The sequence below is a fragment of the Entelurus aequoreus genome, linkage group LG06 (genome assembly GCF_033978785.1).
Source record: "Entelurus aequoreus isolate RoL-2023_Sb linkage group LG06, RoL_Eaeq_v1.1, whole genome shotgun sequence".
Taxonomy (NCBI): Eukaryota; Metazoa; Chordata; class Actinopteri; order Syngnathiformes; family Syngnathidae; genus Entelurus; species Entelurus aequoreus.
In genome coordinates, this window is record NC_084736.1 from 59,924,216 (window position 1) to 59,945,021 (window position 20,806).

Consider the following 20,806-nt stretch of genomic DNA (forward strand, 5'->3'; position numbering starts at 1 on the left):
TATACATACAGCAATGTTAATATTTGCTTACATGTCCCTTGGCAAGTTTTACTGCAATAAGGCGCTTTTGGTAGCCATCCACAAGCTTCTTCCAAGCTTCTGCTTGAATTTTTGACCACTCCTCTTGACAAAATTGGTGCAGTTCAGCTAAATGTGTTGGTTTGCTGACATGGACTTGTTTCTTCAGCATTGTCCACATGTTTAAGTCAGGACTTTGGGAAGGCCATTCTAAAACCTTAATTCTAGACTGATTTAGCCATTCCTTTACCACTTTTGACGTGTGTTTGGGGTCATTGTCCTGTTGGAACACCCGACTGACGGGCTGATGATTTTAGGTTGTCCTGAAGAATTTGGAGGTAATCCTCCTTTTTCTTTGTCCCATTTACTCTACACCAGTTCCATTGGCAGCAAAACAGGCCCAGAGCATAATACTACCACCACCATGCTTGACGGTGATATTATTGCTGGGTATTGTGGCCAAACAGCTCAATTTCTGTTTCATGAAAAAGGAGGATTACCTACCAAAAGCGCCTTATTGCAGTGAAACTAGCCAATGGACATGTAACCAAATATTAACATTGCTGTATGTATACTTTTGACCCAGCAGATTTGGTCACATTTTCAGTAGACTCATAATAAATTCATAAAAGAACCAAACTTCATGAATGTTTTTTGTGACCAACAAGTATGTGCTCCAATCACTCTATCACAAACAAATAAGAGTTGTAGAAATTATTGGAAACTCACGACAGCCATGACATTATGTTCTTTACAAGTGTTTGTAATCTTTTGACCACGACTGTATATATATATGCTGCAACACTCAATTCAACAGTCAAGAGGAAATTTTATAACATGTAACCTGCTTTGAAAAGGTTTTATTAAAAGTTTAATAGCAAAACATGTATTGCGAGAATAACTTTGAATAGATATTCGGGTTGTATCTTAGCCACAATACCCCAGAACACGATATCTTACAAATACACATAATGCAGTAATACTAAGTAAAATAAAAAAATGTATGGATTTGTATTTGAGACAGCTGCCGATAATTTTAGTAGTAATATATCGATTAGTTTGTTCAAATAATTGAGTAATTGGATAAAACGCAACCACAATGCGTAGTTTATGGAAAATAGCTGAAATAAACAAAACATTCTCTGCTTCCCATAACCTTAATTGATTTTTTTTCGAACGAATGCATCAACATTGAAATTGCTCTGTTAGCACATTAACAAGGGAATAAAAATCACTGCCATTCAAATCACGGCACCCACAAAGCATCGTTCTCTTGCAGCGGCCGTGTGGAAACTATGTCTACGTATGTAAGATTCTGGCCACTCCATGCGGTCCAGATTTGATCAATTTGTGTTAATTACACTCATTTAACAATTCATTGAAGCAATACAAAAGAAGTCTAAGACTTTTTGTAGTCAATGTAATCGATTTATCGTCGCAGCCCTATCCCTAACGATGAAATATGTCAGTTTGTTGTCTATAATTGTCATGTTTTTCAGGTGCCATTATTGACGAGGCAGGTAGGAGCACTGTGATGCTTGACAACGTTTCCTTGACTGATGCCGGGACGTACGTGTGTATTGCTGAAAACAGTGTGGGCTCCATCCGAGCGCTGTCTTTTGTCCGTGTCAGAGGTATTGTAAGATTTTTACCAATTAGCCGAGTCAAACAAGTCACTTAACTGTCACAGATGATGATATCAGCTGAATGTATCGTTCTTAGAGCCTCCAGTGTTGAAAGGTGACGCTCACACATCTCAGACGGTCATTCAGGGTGGCTCTGCTGTGCTCGACTGTCCAGTCCACGGAGACCCTAACCCTGTTCTCCATTGGCTACGAAATGGAAAACAACTGCACCGCTCTGGCCGAACGCAGGCACTTCACAATGGATCATTGGTCATCTACAGCATCACTGTAAATACGACCTTTACATTTCCTGTGATCATCCTCTTCACAAGTTTTGTTAGTCAACTTTAAGGGATTTAGCTTGCTGGGGTTAACTTCTTATATAACTAATTGTTTGTCTCAATGGAGCAGTGTCAAATCTGATTGGAGGCCCTTCAGTTAGAGAACCTAACTGCATTAGGGCTGGATGCTCTCAGACTGTGGCCTGCTTTGCTTAGCCTCTAACCTTGTTATGTTCCTAACTGCTGCTGTGATTGCACAGCCTGCATCTGAGGCATTCTCTCAGACAGATGACTGTTCTTCCCACAGTGCTCTCTAATGTCAAATTGTATTCTGCCCGGTCCAAAAATATATCTTATAACTCACATAAGCTCAACTGAACGAAAGAAAATGTCAGCATTTATATTGTTTTATTTCTTTATCCAAAATAATATGTTTTGGGCAGCTTGGTGCTTGTGTGGGTTATACTTGAGATATTCAGTTTTACTCCCGCAGTCCAAAAATTTCTTGAAGACTCTAAACTGCAACTAAAGTGTTGACGGTAGTCCTACTCTCTCAGGTTTGTCATGATCATTAGCAGGACAGGCAGTGTAGAAAATTAACAGATTAACTAATTTCTAACCATAAGTTTGAAGGTTTGTTTGATTTAATTACTATACCCGATTTTTCTTTTTTGCTCTCCATAGGCTACAGATGAAGGGGAGTACCAGTGTGTGGCCGAGAGTGAAGCTGGGTCCGCTGAACGGACCATTACTCTGAAAGTTCAGAGTGAGTTTGGAGCTTTGTAGATAATTAAACAGTGTGTAATGAAGGGGCAGAACTTACTGTGTGAGTAAATATCCAACCCTCACTGCACTTGGTGATTTGCTTTACTTTAAATCTGTTCCTTGATCATTGCTCCTTTGATGAAGCCATTACTTCACTGGTGTTATCTTGGTTGTTTCTACCAATGTCCACGTTCATTGTTTCTCTCTGTTTCAGTCAATGGAGGCTATTCCAACTGGCAGGATTGGGGTCCCTGTAGTAGCACCTGTGGGCAAGGCTTCCAAGAGCGCATTCGACTTTGCAACAACCCAAAACCAACGAATGGTGGACGGTCATGCAGCGCGCCAAGTACTGACTCCAGAAAATGTCAAGCTGGCCTCTGTCCAGGTACAACTGCCACACTGACACGGTTTGTCCTCTGTGTGTATACACAATTTCAAAAGGATACAGAATATTAAAGGTAAAACACAATTTGTTCTGAGATGCCGATTTCAAACAAATGTTTCCCATTGAAAAATAGTCTAATTTAAACTAATTTTTAATTCACCTATTCCACGATCAAACGGTCGTATCATTAAACCTCAAAATTAAACCTTAAAAGGGACCTATAATGATGATGTATATATGCTGTTACAAAGTTTGATACCCATAATAAACAATGCCAAAGCATAAATAATAAGGTTCATGCATTTTGGCATGACTTTGCACGCAGTTTTGGATGCCTCTGCCTGCAGGGTTTTGCAGTTTGGCTGAGGGATGTACTTATTTAGACATTAAGTAAAGCTTTCAACCAGACGGGGAGGAACTTTCTATGAGGCCATCTGAGTGTAATGAAACACAAGAGAAGAACATATTTTGAAGATAAATTCTGATAGTTTTATTTATTGATTCGAAAATATTGAAATTCAACGATATAGTGAATTTGCAAACAGCTAAAATTATGCACACAGCAAACTATAACCTGCTACCCAATAATGTACAACATTTCTTCTCAACAAAAGAGGAGAAATATAACCTCAGAGAAAAATGTAATATTAAACATTTGTATGCACGTACAACACTTAAAACCTTAAGTATATCAGTATGTGGAATTAAGTCATGGAAAGTAAAGAAATCAAACAGTGTACTAATATGATCCAATTTAAGAAACTGGTCAAACTTTAAGTGTTTATAAAGTACAAAGAATAAGAACCACAATAAACATTCTGAACTTATTGATAACAGGAAGTGAACACAAGTGTTAGCAATTGTTAGCAATGGAAAGGGGTAGGATTAAATAAGCTCTGCTTCTTCCTACTCCTTTTCAAACTTGTTGAAAAGAGAAACTGGAAATTGTGATGCATCGTGTTGTAATTGGATGCATGTTCAAAATAAACTCGAACCATAAACCATTTGCAATTTAATTTTGTTGGCAGTTTAGTCAAGACATATATTTATTATTAGTTTAGTTTATTTATTTTAGCACAACATAATTGTATTAAAATAAATTTTTTGGCAGTGATTTATGAGTCTAATTCAGTGTTAATATTTGAGTGGGCCCCGAACTCTTCTGTAGTGAAAAAGTCGGGACCTAAGAACCACTGTCTTAGAACAGTGGTCCCCAACCACCGGGCTGCGGCCCGGTACCGGTCCGTGGCCCGGTACCGTCCGTGGACCGATTGGTACCGGGCCGCGGCCGCACAAAAAATTAAAAAAAAATAAATAAAGAAAAAAAAAAGTATTTTATTTTTATTAAATCAACATAAAAAAACACAATATATACATTATATATCAATATAAATCAATACAGTCTGCAGGGATACAGTCCGTAAGCACACATGATTGTATTTCTATATTGACAAAAAATATATATATATATATTTTTTTTTTTTACTACACCCAGCCCCAAATTTTCAAGCATTGACCGGTCCACAAGTACAAAAATGTTGGGGACCACTGTCTTAGAAGACGCTTGATGCTCTGTGTTTAATGCATGTGTGGTATATGTTTCTAATGAAAGGTGAAACCCCCCGCAAGACCAGAGGTAGCCTGATTGGAATGGTAAATGAACGGGAGTTTGGAGTGTCATTCCTGGAGGCCAACATCACAGATAACGAAGAGGAGGGCAGCAGCTTTTTGCAGGCCCGTCTGGACAACATTCCTCCAAGTGTGGGTTAGTAGGCACAAATTAACTGAATTATACATTTTATTCCGTGTCAATAGCCCCAGAAGGGACATATTTTATTTTAACACTCATTTTGTGTACCTTGCCGATAAACATATAGTATATTTTATAGCTGTCAAAATTAACGCGTTAACTCATGAGATTAATCACAAAAAATATTGCATTAATGATGAGGTGGCGACTTGTCCAGGGTGTACCCCGCCTTCCGCCCGAATGCAGCTGAGATACGCTCCAGCACCCCCCGCGACCCCAAAAGGGACAAGCGGTAGAAAAATGGATGGATGGAGGACAAAGCTACGAACAATGGGAGACCGGGCTTTCTGTTCCGCCGCTCCCAGTCTGTGGAACGCTCTCCCTGACCACCTGAGGGCACCACAGACTGTGGATGATTTTAAAAAAGGCTTAAAAACCCTTCTATTTAAAAAAGCCTTTTTTTAGATATATGCATACTAATTATAGCTATTTGGCTGTTCTAGTTTTTATTTTTATTTATTTTTTATTATCTTTTTATTTTTATTTTTTTAATACACTGTAGCACTTTGAGATTGTTCACTCAATGTAAAGTGCTTTTTACAAATAAAATCTATTATTATTATTATTATTATTATTATGGATGGATGTACACACTTTGATTAATCATGCTATTTATTATGACTTTACAAGCTATTTTACCTTAACCGCCATACAATCAGTGATCAGATGAATACATATGTCAGTACAAAAATGAGTGAGGAGACTCCGACTGGTTTGCTCGCTGCCAAATTTGCCTACAAAATACAGCCTGAAAGAACTTTAGATAAAACTGTTACCAAGTTTCGTGCAAATACATGACATGCATTCAAGTAAAATGGTTAAAAACGTGAATGAAATTGAAATTGCATGTGTGTGCAAATATTGGGGTATTTTCTAAAGTTATTTTAATCATGATTAAGGGGATGGGTCAATCCATCCATCCATCCATCCATCCGTTTTCTACCGCTTGTCACTCTCTGGCTTGCAGGGGGTGGCTGGAGCCTATCCCAGCTGCATTCAGGCGGAAGGCAGGGTACACACACCCTGGACAAGGCCCGACACAGATAGACAGACGCACTCACATTTTCACACTAGGGCTAATTTAATGTCATTATCCAAATTCCAAAATGTGACTACTCCGTTTAAAAAATGTATCATTTGACAGCCCTAGTATATCTATTTCAATCGTGCTGTATTCGACCCATATCTTCCTGGTCGTGTGCTAGGTCCCTTGCTGCGTGTATTGGTGTCTGTTTTTGCCCCCATCTACTGGACCACTGTGCTGCAGAATGGAGCCACCAAGAATGGCTACTCCTTCACAGAGGGACAATTCAGGCAGGAGTCTCAGCTGGAATTTGACACAGGTATAGACATATTCGTCATAACACCATTATACATTGTTTTGCATTTGTAGTTCTATTTCTAATTTTTTCTAAACCTGCTGTTCACATAACAGCCAGAAGAGGGAGCCACTGACTACTGCTATAATACAAGAGTAACATTGACAGTAACATTTTTAACCAGGAGAGGTTCTTCGTCTGACCCACGTGGCCAGAGGACTGGATTCTGAAGGAGTTTTACTGATCGACATCGTCATCAATGGATTTGTTCCGTCTTCGTTGACAACCTCACATTTAAGCCTCCAGGTGTGTTCAGGGCACTTGATTTAATGTGATTCTCAGGGCTTTGAGCAGGTCTGATGTTCTGTCCTGTAGGAATTTGACGAGTCCTACGTGCAAACAGGCCAGGGGCAGATGTACTCGTGGTCGTCACAGTCCCACCAGAGAGGCGGTAGCCCCATGGTGCTGCGTTGCAACCACACCATTATTTACGAGGGTCAAGAGGAGCGTCACGGCCCTCTGCTCCAGCTGCTGAAGGTTTCTGGGATGGACAGCGTCTACAATATGCTCACTCTCACGCTAGACTTCGACTTCACCGCCAGTCTTCTCATACCAGGTCTGGGAAAATTTATTTAAAAAAATGTGGAAAATGTGTTCACGCAGATTGCTTTTGTTTATAGATGGTCATGACGAAACTTGCCCTAAAGGCTTTATCCTTGACACCACCTCATATTGCGCTGGTAAGCAGCCTCTGCCTCGTTTCTTGTTGGCAATTATTAACTTCAAATATACTCCATTGTTCCACTGCGTTATTGTAATTTGATGTCTCGTTATGACTAGATGAAGACGAATGTGCACTTCAGTCTCCCTGCTCTCATTCGTGTAACAACATCATGGGAGGGTTTTCCTGTGTTTGTCCTTCTGGCTTTACCATCTCCATGGAAACCAACACATGCCAAGGTGAAAAACTGTTTCCTTTTGTCAACATCGGTCACACTAACTTTGTTGATATTTTCATACGACGCTTTGATGAACTCGCTCACTGAACCCAACAGATATTGACGAGTGTGCCCAGGGCTCACGTATGTGCCACTACAACCAGCAGTGCGTCAACACTGCGGGCACGTATCGTTGCCAAGCTAAGTGTGGAGCAGGATTTAAGCCCAGCGTCACAGGAACAAGCTGCGAAGGCAAGTCACGAGTCTGATTGATCATTCAGTAGGTGTGATCCTGTGTTGATTAACAAGCAGTCTGATCCAGATGTCAAATTATATGTTTAAGATGTGGACGAATGCCGTGAATCTGCCCTATCCCCATGTCAACATCAGTGTCTCAACACTCTTGGCTCCTACCGCTGCATATGCCATCCTGGGTACCAGTTGTCAGGACACCACTGCATCGGTCAGTCATTAAACACAACATAGGTTTTATTAGGATGTTGTTTTTTACTCAAGAACTGTTAACGGGTAGCTCTGACCATTCTAATCGAACCTCCTAGAACCTGGCGTCCACATATGTGGACATCGCATTTTTGGTTGTGTATACCACAATACAACATTTTTCTCTACAATACCCTGGTTTCCACATATGAGGACATTATACTGCCAATAAGTGGTGACAAAAGAGTACACCACATAGATTCAAGTTGACTGACAACACATCCAAAAGTTCACATGGCAACTTTCAACTTTTTTTTGTTTTATACTCATTGGGTCCCAAAGATCCAAAATAGCCAAGATAAATAATTTTCGGACTATAGGGCGCACTTAAAAGCCTTTAATTTTCTCAAAAATCAACAGTGCGCCTTCTAACTCGGTGTAAATAATAATTTTGGTTGTGCTTACTGACTTTGACCCAATTTTATTTGGTACATGGTGTACTGATAAGTAAGACCAGTAGATGGTAGTCACATATAAGATATATGTGTGGGCTGCAGACCCTGTTCAATAAATGACGCTAGCAAGTACTGATAAGCAAGCAACACCAAAACGTTGATGTTTCATTGAGAATATAAAACATTACACACGGCGTTCAAAAATCTGTCAAAATGCTTTTGTATGACTTCTGTAAGTTTTGAAGCCACACCGATTAATGGACTTTGGAAGCTATACAACTACCGTAATTTCCGGACTATAAGCCGCACCTGACTATAACCAGCACCAGCTAAATTTAGGGGAAAATACAGATTGCTCCATATATAAGCCGCACCTGACTATAAGCCGCAGGGTTTTGATGTGTAATTACCGTAGTATATAGGGGTTCCTGCTACCACGGAGGGGATTGTCGGGACAGAGATGACTGTTTGGGAACGCAAAGCGTCCCATTTATTAACAATAAATCTTTCAATCATTCAATCAAACTTTCACATCTTTGACATGGCGAACAGCATTCGTGCAGAGTACAAATAATACAACGGTGCAAAGTAATACAAAGTGCTCGCCTGTACGTTATCAAAATAACCAGCCTACCGGTATATGAAAAGTCAGTCTTTAATCATTGTGTCATCGTCTTCCTCCTGCGTACTAAAACCACCGAAATCCTCTTCGTCGGTGTCGGAGAAGAACAGGCCGTAAATAAGCCGCACCGTTGTATAAGCCGCAGGGACCAGAACGAGGGGAAAAAGTAGCGGCTTATAGTCCGGAAATTACGGTACTGTAGTCAAAATGGCACCTATTAGGAGACATATTATTATCTGGCGTTTTGTTTTGCAATATTCTGCAAAACTTTCCTTACTTATTGGTACCTGATGATGTATATTTGGGATCTGCATTAGTTCGAAAAAATTGCACGTGTCATGTTGCCATTCCTAATACAAAGCAGCGTACAGTTCAAACTTGATTTGTCAGTAGACTCGATATGGATGCGCTAAAAACTACAACAAAGATGACGGGGAGAAGACGCTGTGGAAAAGGAGGCACATAAATAAGACCCGCCCAACAAACCCCACTAAAGAAAGAAAGCGGCTTGAAGATGGTCTGCTAAACATAATCTATGCAACATGTTGACCAAAGAACCACCATTCCATGTTATGTAGACCACAAAAAAAATCATAATATGATTCTTTCATCCGGTGAGCTTTGTGTATGAAAATAGACCCGAATAGACCCGTTCATCGACAGTGCGCCTAGTAATCCGGTGCGCCCTATGGTCTGAAAAATATGATAAATTAAAAATGCATGCCATACAAGAGTTCAGGTCTTAGGAGGCTACATCGCTTCCTTGTGGTCTAGATCATATGTATTGGATATGCTTTGGTGTAAATTTTGCACAGTCACTATTTCAACCCCCTGTCTGCAAAAGGTTTTACATTGCAAAATAAATACTCTTCGCCCCTCTCAAAAATTATCTGAATCTGACTATTGAATATGTACAGTTCACTCAGGTACACCTACCCATTCTCGGAATGGTATAGAACACAAATATTGAGAATAAAAAAGCTGTTTTTGCCAGAATTTATGTCATTGCATGTCGCACGTCTGTGTTATTGCGCACATGCCAAGATTAGGTGAAAATAAAAATTAATCGTACCTTTTCTTGTGGTTCCTCTAACCAAGTACGGTAGTACCTCAATTTACAAGCCTAATTGGTTCTGTGGCAGAGCTCTTAACTCAGAACATTTCAAATCAGCGTGTCCCTCTGAAATGAATTGAAATAGATTTAATTGATGCTTGACCCCCCAAAAACAGCACAATTTGAACATGCAACATGTCTTTTTCAAAGAAAAACTAACTCTTAGATGAAAATTGATGTATAAAAACAATACAATACAATTTACTACTAACAACTACAGTAGTTTTATGATGTAATGTAATAATAATGTATAGCATTTACCTTGGAGAGTGTACTTCCACGGTATCTCCTTCCAGCAGCTTTTCCATATTTTCATTGATACATGTCTGCTGTTTAGATATTATTTTATTGTCCTTGGCTGGCGTTAGAATCATTCTGCTTCAGTATGATGAAGACCAGCAGTGATACACTCAAATTACTTCCCCAAGTTGGCGAAACGCACGGTCATTTATTTAATTCAATGAATATCCACTTCTTCTCACTGGCACTGTCCTTCACACTCACTTTCTTCTTTCCAGTGGTTGGTAGACAAAGTTATGTCGATATCTAGCTATAAGTAAGATCAGATGTTTTGGGCAAATCTTACAGGGTTTAATGTGGCATTAGCTAAGGCAATAGTTGCCTTAGTCGTAGAATGTCGTAGAATTTCTGACCTTTTGACCTATATTTCTTGTCTTTTAAGAATGTCCGCTCATTTTCAATTCTCTTGTATTTTGTGCCATTGAATGGACCAGTTGTGGGACAAAAGTGAATATTAAGTCGTGCCAACCTGTCTACAGAATGTGTTGACTGTCTAAAGGATTCGAGTTGTTATGGAACAGATAGGGAAAACAACAAGACATCGACGCATTTAGATAACAAACAATGACGCACAAGAGACATATAAAAAATGGCAGAAGACCGGAACTCGAGAGTGATTTTGGCTTGTGTGTGTCTTGTTTACTCCGGAGTAACATGTGGTCTGTCTGCACGGCCAACTTAATTCAACCTGCACTTCTGATAATGGGTAAATAAATTTGTTGTACTAAACTACTTTTGTTGCCTGTTTAAGCGTCGGACAATCCACTACACAACTATTGGCGAAGATGCTTGCAACTTAAAATATAACAATCAGCAGAGAGATATGTCTTATCTCAAAATAACCTTAAATTGAGTTATCACTTTAGCGGCTAATCCAATATTGTCAGATTTTTTTTTCCCCATTTAACCTGGAAAAAAATCCCATTGAGATTAAGAACCTCTTTTTCAAGGGAGTCCTGGCCAAGAGGCAGCAAAGTTACACATAAAATCACATTCACATTACACATTAAAATGACAGGATGGACATCAAGTAAAACAGTTACAGATAACTGAGGCTCCTTCAAATGCGCTCAGTTTAGATTTAAAAGCATTTAAGGATAAAAAATACAGTCAGCTTCTAGTCTCTTTGTAACATGTTCCAAGCACAAGAGCTGCATAGACAAACGTTTTTTCCCTAGCTCAGTGCGAGCAAAAGGGACAGAGGGCAACAGCTGATCATTGGATCTCCGTGCATAAGAGTCCGTACTTCCCTGTGAAATCAATGCACAAATATATTCGGGCAATAGTCTCAGAAGAGCCTTGTAAATAAAAGTGTACCAATGGCACTGTCTCCTAGTGGACATAGAAGGCCATGCCAATCGAGAGTACAAGTCACAGTAGTGTGTTATGGCTCGACAGTTTGTGATGAACCTTGAAGAAGCATGGTAAACACAGTCCACCATCTGGATAGGATAGGATAGGATAGGTCTTTATTTTCATTGCACAAGTACAACAAAACTTTGTTTTCAGCACAAACCGGTTCAAGATTAGACAAACAAACTGTGTATAGGGTTACAGAACAGGAACGCTGATGAGTCGCCACAAGCCGCCCCGTAAAAGATGGGAAAAAGCACATATACATATTACAACGTACATTTCGAGATATCTAGCAACAGAGGGGAGGAGGGGGCCATGGTGGTAGGGCCGCAGCTCTCAGGCGCTGCCCATCCTTCCATCATCCCTATGGGATTTGTGTCGAGGGCGTTGGATTGGGGGTGGGGTATGTGTGTGTGGCGTATATTTTTTTGTGGATGCATGTGTGTGTGTAAGCCTGCAGTGTGTCTCTGTTGCGCGGCATTGATGTCGCGCAGCCAATAAGTCCAAAGACAACAACAACAAGTGTGTGTCCATGAGAGACAAGAAGAGAGTTTGTTGTGTCTTCGCCGCACTGTCCTTCGGGAGAGTCTCGAAGCCAGGGAAACAATCCAAGTTAGAATGTTTTGTATACGAGAGAAAATAACATTTGCTTTTCACTCTAAATTGTCTATGACTGGTCCTCAAAATCCTGCGGGGCAGACAGTCCATCTGAAGACAGGAATGAGTAGCATTTATATAATCTAGCACAGATAAAAATGTGACAGAGAAAAGGCGCTTTTTTACACCAAAAGAAAAAACATCTCTTATTACGGAAGAAAAAACCCAATTTAAGTTTTAGTTTCTTCACAAGTTGATCCATAACTGGCTTCCTGTTCACTGGCTTCCTGTTCCACTCAGGATTGAATACAAAGTCTCCCTACTAACCCACCAGTGCCTCCATGGAAATGCCCCCCCTCTACCTCAAATAACTACTCACACCCAAATCCTCCAAACGATACCTCCGCTCCGGACAGGCTAACCTCCTCCAACCTCCCAGGACAAAGCTACGAACAATGGGAGCCCGAGCTTTCTGCTCCGCCGCTCCCAGTCTGTGGAACACTCTCCCTGACCACCTGAGGGCACCACAGACTGTGGATGCTTTTAAAAAAGGCTTAAAAACTCTTCTTTTAAAAAAAGGCTTTTTTTGGTATATACATACTAGTTCTAGCTATTTGGCTGTTCTAGTTTTTATTTTTATAAATTTTTTATTATCTTTTTATTTTATTTTATTTTTTTAATACACTGTAGCACTTTGAGGTTGTTTACTCAATGTAAAGTGCTTTTTACTTATTATTATTATTATTATTATTAAAAATGAGAGAGTCATCAATTAAAACACCAAGGTATTTATATTCATGCACCACTTCTATGACATTCCCTTCAAGAGTGGACACTACTGGGGGAGTTTGAAGCACCTTCCTATGTTTGGAAAACAGCATAAGTTTTGTCTTGTCAGCAATTAGAACCGGTTTTAATTCATTAAGTGAATTATGCACCTCGTGACCCATCTTCATGTAAAATGTTGGGGAGACATCAGAGCAGGCGGCACGGCATGAAACGAGAAGGAATAATCCAGGCAGAAGTCTCAGCTGTGTCGGCTCATGTTCAAGAATGACCACATATGTACATCCGTCAATCTGTGACATCACATATTGCCCACTGTTGAAAAAAGACTACAACACAGAGGCATCTAAAACTAGATACTTTTTTTTGACATGGGTATCCAACATTGCAACAACATTTTATATGTCAAAAAAAAAGAACTTCATCATAGGTCTCCTTTAAGTATTGGATATTGGTACTGTACTTTTGTAATTCCCTGACAACAGGCATTTTGTATTCATTTACAGATATCAATGAGTGTATGAGAAACGTATGTCCAGCTCACCAGCAGTGTCGTAACACAGACGGAGGGTACCAATGTTTTGACAGCTGCCCCGCTGGCATGACCAAAGCAGAGAACGGAGCCTGCGTGGGTGAGTGTCTCTGCTTCCTCACTTCATTCATCGAGAGAATTCCTACAGGCAGGCCAGCATTCTGCACGACAGGGGTGAGATTATGCAAGACGCTCGTCGAAAGCTCCAAGACATTTTGGAAACACTTAAATTCTTGAGTGGGCGAAGACGAGGATGATCCCGTTGGCACTGCATTTGATATTGTGTAACAGAGTCGGATTCCACAGGATATCTGTTACATTGCTTAGCCTAAGTTGCTGCTTTACCTGCACGTAAGCAAGTCAGTAGACGCTTTGAGGAAAATACTAGAAAACACAAATAGCAAATAGAGAATAAACCACATTTAAAACACCATGTGGCTCTTCGTGTACCAGTTGGAAATATACACCCTCACCAGGGTTGTATTTCTACAGCAGGGTGAGAGATAATAATAGTTTTGTTAACAGTGTGACATCACACTAACCTAAGCAGACGGTGTAGGCAAGCAGTGCATTGACTCATTGGAATCCACATCTTTTTTTTAAATGGTGCCTTTTGTGTTTGTCCTAAACTGCAAAAACTGAAATTTAAACAAGATGAAATATCTGAAATAGAAATCGGATCTAGGGCTGCATTTATTAATCGATTAAATTGATTAACTCGATTGGGAAAAAAAAGCTTTGATTAATATTATGTTGTTTCGAATAATTGTTTAATGAAACTAAATAATGAAAAGTTATAAAATCTAGACCGCATGGAGTGCCTGAAACTTTAAATACGAGTACATGGAGATAGGCCTGTTCACACAAGACCTGTATCAGATTTTTTTCATGTCCGTGTGAACAGTGCAATTCCGAATTCCAAGGCCTCTTTTGTGTGTGGAAAAAGAGGATTATTCTTTTGAATTATTTTTATCAACGTACACATGTTAAAAGTGCATTCTTTCGATACAATAATAAAGGTTACGGCAAGCAGACAAACTGTTGTTTATTTTAACTATTTCCCCTAAAATGCACATTGAGACTATAAAGTGTGTATTATCCAATTACACAATTTATCGAACAAACTACCGTATTTTTCTGAGTATAAGTCGCACTGGCCGAAAAGGCATAATAAAGAAGGAAAAAAACATATATAAGTCGCACTGGAGTATTAGTCGCATTTTTGGGGGAAATTTATTTGATAAAACCCAACACCAAGAATAGACATTTGAAAGGCAATTTAAAATAAATAAAGAATAGTGAACAACAGGCTGAATAAGTGTACGTTATATGACGCATAAATAACCAACTGAGAACGTGCCTGGTATGTTAACGTAACATATTATGGTAAGAGTCATTCACATAACTATAACATATAGAACATGCTATACGTTTACCAAACAATCTGTCATTCCTAATCGCTAAATCCCATGTAATCTTATACGTCCAGTCTCTTACGTGAATGAGCTAAATAATATTATTTGATATTTTACGGTAATGTGTTAATCATTTCACACATAAGTCGCTCCTGAGTGTAAGTCGCACCCCCGGCCAAAATACGAAAAAAACTGCGACTTATAGTCCGAAAAATACAGTAATCAATTGATTACTAAAATATAAAAATATTTTTTAATTACATTAAGCTCCACTTCTCCCTACCACATTTCGCACATGTTGAATTGTACAAAAGTACTATAACGTTCCTTAATGTAACGTATTAAGCATGTCTGACACAAAAAACAAACCATGTCTTGCAAGATTTTTTTTTTAATAGTTTGCTTATATTAAGTATAAATTAAGTACTTTGTAATGTATAAGCAAACCTAAGATATATTACCTAAAATAAGAAACATAATGTGGCAATCATTTAACAAGTAAAATGATATTTATGGGTATGCTATTTATATAATTTGAACATGCATAGTTACAATATGATACATCACATATTTCCAGTTTCCAATTACATGTCCGAGTAGAAGTAGGAAGAAGCAGAGCTGATTTAATCCAACCCCTTCTCCATTTTATAGCTGTTTCTAACACATCTGTTCACTTCCTGTGCTCAATTTAAAAAAATAAATAATCAATAACATTATCAACAAATATTAACGGTAAATAAATTGTGATTCATAATGAGATCAATAAGATCAAAATACAAATCTTAAACAACTCACGATTCCAATCCGATTCTTGGGTTAACAATTCGATTCAGAAACGATTCTTGATTCACACCGATTCTCGCAATATATAATTTGGTATAACAAACATATTAGAATATATTAATGAATTAAGCATACTTTTGTCATTACTTCCCCATATTTCTATACAATAACTTGGGATGTGGAAATACTAGGGGATGTTTTTGCAATAAAACATAGATTCTAAATTCAATGGCAATCATTTAATTTAGACGTGGAAATGGACGACACACACTTGAGTTGATTAGCGAGAGCTCCTGAGATTGTGCGCCGCGTTTTAGCGGGAAATTACAGCTTTTTCAACAATTCCTCAGTTGGAATCCCATTTTAAAGTGGATTTGATCTGAAAATCACACAAAACTCCTAAACCAAACATGCAACATGGCTAATAATGCCTTAAAAAAATGTATCTTTGTGAGTTTTACTAGAAACATATGCTTTTGTAAGGTTTGCAAACACAACAATTTGTTTTGTACTCAATATGACATAATTTTCTCGGTAGTATTTTTTAAAGGGGCTTAATGTGTTACACATTTTTGTAGTACAGTATGTGAGTAAATAGATACAGGTTTTTTAATGTATCTTTTTTCATTTTGTGCTCATTCAGTTCATATCATGAGTGTTTTAATTGTTTATAGCATGATGACACAAGCATCGTTACCATATTTCCTTTGTCAGAGTTGCACATTTCTGAAAATAAATAGCTACGTTATGCTAAACACAAATTTGAATGTGTCTTGACGTTTCTAAATTTTTTAGGGTAAGTCAATTGGTCTAAGAAAGTGAGTGCCCAGGAGGAAAAAATATCTTGTTAGTTATAAAAATGTATTTTCAACCTTGAGTACAGCACTCTAATCCTGTTTAGATTCCAGCTTTGCTGTGTATTATATAAAAAGGTACTTTTCCACTGTGGTAGGGGAGGGTGCCAAAATGTGGTATGGGTCATTTATTTTGTTACTGTCATAACTTTTGTGACTGGAAATGCACAAAAAACTGCATACCACATCCAACTGAACTACTCTGTGCTGCTTTGTGTGCATTTGAAGTCTGTATTTTGGTCATTATAAAGCTGATAGGATGTTTTTCTTTCCAGATATTGACGAGTGTCAGGATGGGAGTCACATGTGTCGCTACTCACAGATCTGTCAGAATACATTCGGCGGTTATGGTTGTATATGTCCCAGAGGGTACCGATCGCAGGGAGTTGGCCTCCCATGTTTGGGTAAGACATTGCGTTTGTCTCTTTCCAAGAAAATACTCTGAGTGTCGTACCTTACAAGTAACTCTTGTACATTTCAGACGTCGATGAATGCCTGCAGACTCCAAGTCCTTGCGTCTATCAGTGCCGCAATGTGCCGGGTAGTTTCAGGTGCCTGTGTCCACCTGGTACCGTCCTGCTCGGGGATGGGCGCTCTTGCGCGGGGCTGGAGAGGGGACAGACCTTCACTAATGGAACCAGAGTGAGGGCAAGACTTCGGCCACAGCTGGTGTCTTCCATTGGCAGACAGATTCTATCTCGCCCTCATGGAGTTTCCCGCATTACCAGGCAGAGCTGTCCTGTAGGATACACCAGCAAAGATGGCACGTGTGTTGGTAAGTGTGCATCAAAAGCCTTTAGGGCAGTACATTTTTAGCCGTGCCTTTGATGAATTCGATGGGGCCCAGCAGTGCTTAGAACGTGACCACTCCCATCCATCAGTCCATTTTCTACCGCTTATTCCCTTCGGGGTCGCGGGGGGGCGCTGGAGCCTATCTCAGCTACCACTCCCAATTTTCATATTGTCTTGAGCCACCACCAAGTACTACTGTATAGTGCGTACTTACAGATACAGGGTTGTCTAAAGTATCATACTTCGATACCAACACGCAAAAATTACAGTCGTGGTCAAAAGTTGACATACACTTGTAAAGAACATAATGTCATGGCTGTCTTGAGTTTCCAATAATTTCTACAACTCTTATTTTTGTTGTGATAGAGTGATTGGAGCACATACTTGTTGGTCGCAAAAAGCATTCATGAAGTTTGGTTCTTTTATGAACTTATTAGGGGTCTACTGAAAATGTGACCAAATCTGCTAGGTCAAAAGTATACATTAGGGGTGTAACGGTACGTGTATTTGTATTGAACCGTTCCGGTCCGAGGGTTTCGTTTCGGTTCGGAGGTGTACCGAACGAGTTTCCACACGGACATATTAAGTAGCGTACTGCACGTTGTGTAAACAATGCACACCGAGGCACAACACACGGCATGCTAGCAGCTAACGGGCTACGATAGACTGACCATACGTCCTCTTTTCACCGGGCATGTCCTCTTATGCGGGGCTGTCCGGGCGGAGTTTCTTAAATGCCTCAAATGTCCGGCATTTTGAGTTAGGGTTGCGTGTATTTTCTATGTACGTTCAGGGTTAAGAAGGGGTTAAAAACAAAACAAATTGTGGAGGTGCGCAGCAGCATTCGCGAGGGAGGGGCAGAGACAGAGAGAGCGAGAGAGTTATGATAAACGCGCATGCGTCGCCAGGCTCTGCTTTTTATCCATAGATTTATCAGATTACATTTTTTATTATCTAGGGTGTCCGGAGGCCATCTGCGGCCCACAGCTAATGTTTTAAAGGCCCACGGCACATTCTAAAAATACTATTAAAATTAAAAAAAACATAACAAAAGTGAAATAAAAAAGCTTAAAGGTGAAATGTAATTTAGAAAAAGTTGCAATGTTGACTAATAAAACACAGCTGTTTTTTTCTTCTTTCAAACAGTCATTGCTCAAAACATAATATTGAATCAAAAAAGGGGCGGCATGGCGTAGTGGGTAGAGCAACCGTGCCAGAAACCTGAGGGTTGCAGGTTCGCTCCCCGCCTCTTACCATCCAAAAATCGCTGCCGTTGTGTCCTTGGGCGGGACACTTCACCCTTGCCCCCGGTGCCACTCACACCGGTGAATTGGAGGGGCCGTTGGCGCAAATTGCAGCCACGCTTCCGTCAGTCTACCCCAGGGCAGCTGTGGCTATGAAAGTAGCTTACCACCACCAGGTGTGAATGAATGATGGGTTCTACATGTAAAGCGACTTTGGGTACTTAGAAAAGCGCTATATAAATCCAAGGTATTATTATTATTATTATTAAAATCAATGTTATTATGAATTATTGACCTATCCAAGGTTCCGATTACTTCACATCAAATATTCCACTAAGAAAAATATTTTTAGTGGAAGATTTTGCAAATTTGGTAAATAAATAACCCAAAAATCTATATTTTGTTGTTTTCTTACTGTGCCGAAAATTAACCGAACCGTGACCTCTAAACCGAGGTACATACCGAACCGAAATTTTTGTGTACTGTTACACCCCTAGTATACATACAACAATGTTAATATTTGGTTACATGTCCCTTGGCAAGTATCACTGCAATAAGGCGCTTTTGGTAGCCATCCACAAGCTTCTGGTTGAATTTTTGATATCTCCTCTTGACAAAATTGGTGCAGTTCAGCTAAATGTGTTGGTTTTCTGACATGGACTTGTTTCTTCAGCATTGTCCACACGTTTAACCTCTTAAGGCGCAAGCTGTTTGTTTACATGCTTTTTTTATTACTCTTTGCTATTTGGGCTTATTGGACCCTAATTAGAATACAAACTAAGAATCATCTTTTGATATTATGTACTTAGTCCATAAGTACACAAACGTGTACTTCATGTTTAGTGACATGCTAATTCTTATTTTTACACTTTTTTTTCCCAAATTCCATTGTATGTTATACTCTTCTGACACCAACAGATGGCAGTATAAGTGTCCACATAAGCGGCCATAAGACCCCAATTCAGTAGTGTACACAATTTTGGAAATAAGAGCTACAAGGTGCTGTCCACGCATGTGGCCACTAAGGCCTTTACTTTGGAAAGGCCATTCTAAAACCTTAATTCTAGCCTGATTTAGCCATTCCTTCACCACTTTTGACGTCTGTTTGAGGTCATTGTCCTGTTGGAACACCCAATTGCGCCCAAGACCCAACCTCCGGGCTGATGATTTTAGGTTGTCCTGAAGAATTTGGAGGTAATCCTCCTTTTTCATTGCGCCTCTGTCAATTCTTGGCACGCGAGTTAGTGCCGAGGGGGAACCCTATTGTCTTACAGAAAATAATTACCGTTTCCATACATTTACGTATTTGTCCAAGCCTGTCACAAATGCTAATTTGGCGCGACAAGTTGGCCAACACACCTAATACACACATGCTGCCAGGGAAAGCCGTAGCAGAAGAGCTCCGTGTTGCCACTTTATTGAGGTACGCATAAAAAGTGAAAGGATAGGTTAGGATGGACGTTATTCATTCCACAATGGAGAAATTATATGATTGCAGTGCAGATTCAAAAAGTCCACAAAAAAAGAGTTAGAACCCATGAAAACAAGATGGAAACATCAAAGAACACAAAGGAGGAAGGAAGTAACAGCTTAAAGTGTGTCTTACGTTAGTATTTTTTAACCGATGCTGGGCCGCCAACAATATCTGTTTCTCAGCTGTGGTCCGTATGGGCCGCAATGGTACTCAGTTGTAATACACTTTTCCACCACTTGTGGCAGTAATGACAATTTTTATTTTTATATCGTGGGTATCAACAATCTTAGAAATGTACAGGTATCAATAGCGACGACTGAAATTCTGGTATCGTGACAACCCTACTCTCGTTATCTTGTTCTTTGTGCAGACGTGGACGAGTGTCTGCTCAGGAAGCCGTGCCAACATGAGTGCCGAAACACTATTGGCAGTTTCCAGTGTCTGTGTCCTCCAGGCTACCAGCTGCTCCCCAACGGCAGGAACTGTAAAGGTACCAGAAAATGCATTTGTAATAATTATGTATTTACCTTGATTACGACCGTTAAAGTCCTCCTCCTCTTTCTAGACATTGATGAGTGTTTACAACAAGGCGTTGAGTGTGGCCACAATCAGATGTGTTTCAACACCAGGGGAGGTTATCAGTGCCTGGACACTCCCTGCCCCGCATCCTACCAGCGTGGGAGAAGCCCAGGGTAAATCCAGAACATTGAGATATTGTACAGGAGGGAAGGAATTCATATGGCTCCATTCCTGGGTGGATTTTGCGTGAGAGGAATGAGGGTCGGGGTGGGGTTAGTCATTTTGCAATGCAGTTTGCTAGAAATTAGAGATGTCCGATAATAGCTTTTTTGCCGATATACAATATTCTGATATTGTCCAACTCTTAATTACAGATTCCGA

General features: G+C 39.7%; 1 protein-coding gene across 1 annotated transcript in view; it reads left to right on the forward strand.

Moving 5' to 3' along the window:
- Positions 1 to 20,806, forward strand: part of hmcn2 (hemicentin 2) — a 185,769-nt gene that overhangs the window by 160,283 nt on the left and 4,680 nt on the right. Inside the window, exons 64-80 of the mRNA XM_062051110.1 lie at positions 1,518 to 1,652; positions 1,741 to 1,931; positions 2,609 to 2,690; positions 2,904 to 3,074; positions 4,687 to 4,839; positions 6,090 to 6,227; positions 6,388 to 6,509; positions 6,579 to 6,819; positions 6,884 to 6,943; positions 7,044 to 7,163; positions 7,259 to 7,393; positions 7,485 to 7,604; positions 13,319 to 13,444; positions 16,672 to 16,800; positions 16,878 to 17,171; positions 20,277 to 20,396; positions 20,472 to 20,598. Coding sequence (XP_061907094.1) covers positions 1,518 to 1,652; positions 1,741 to 1,931; positions 2,609 to 2,690; positions 2,904 to 3,074; positions 4,687 to 4,839; positions 6,090 to 6,227; positions 6,388 to 6,509; positions 6,579 to 6,819; positions 6,884 to 6,943; positions 7,044 to 7,163; positions 7,259 to 7,393; positions 7,485 to 7,604; positions 13,319 to 13,444; positions 16,672 to 16,800; positions 16,878 to 17,171; positions 20,277 to 20,396; positions 20,472 to 20,598 — 2,464 coding nt within the window. The remainder of the gene's footprint in view (positions 1 to 1,517; positions 1,653 to 1,740; positions 1,932 to 2,608; positions 2,691 to 2,903; positions 3,075 to 4,686; positions 4,840 to 6,089; positions 6,228 to 6,387; positions 6,510 to 6,578; positions 6,820 to 6,883; positions 6,944 to 7,043; positions 7,164 to 7,258; positions 7,394 to 7,484; positions 7,605 to 13,318; positions 13,445 to 16,671; positions 16,801 to 16,877; positions 17,172 to 20,276; positions 20,397 to 20,471; positions 20,599 to 20,806) is intronic.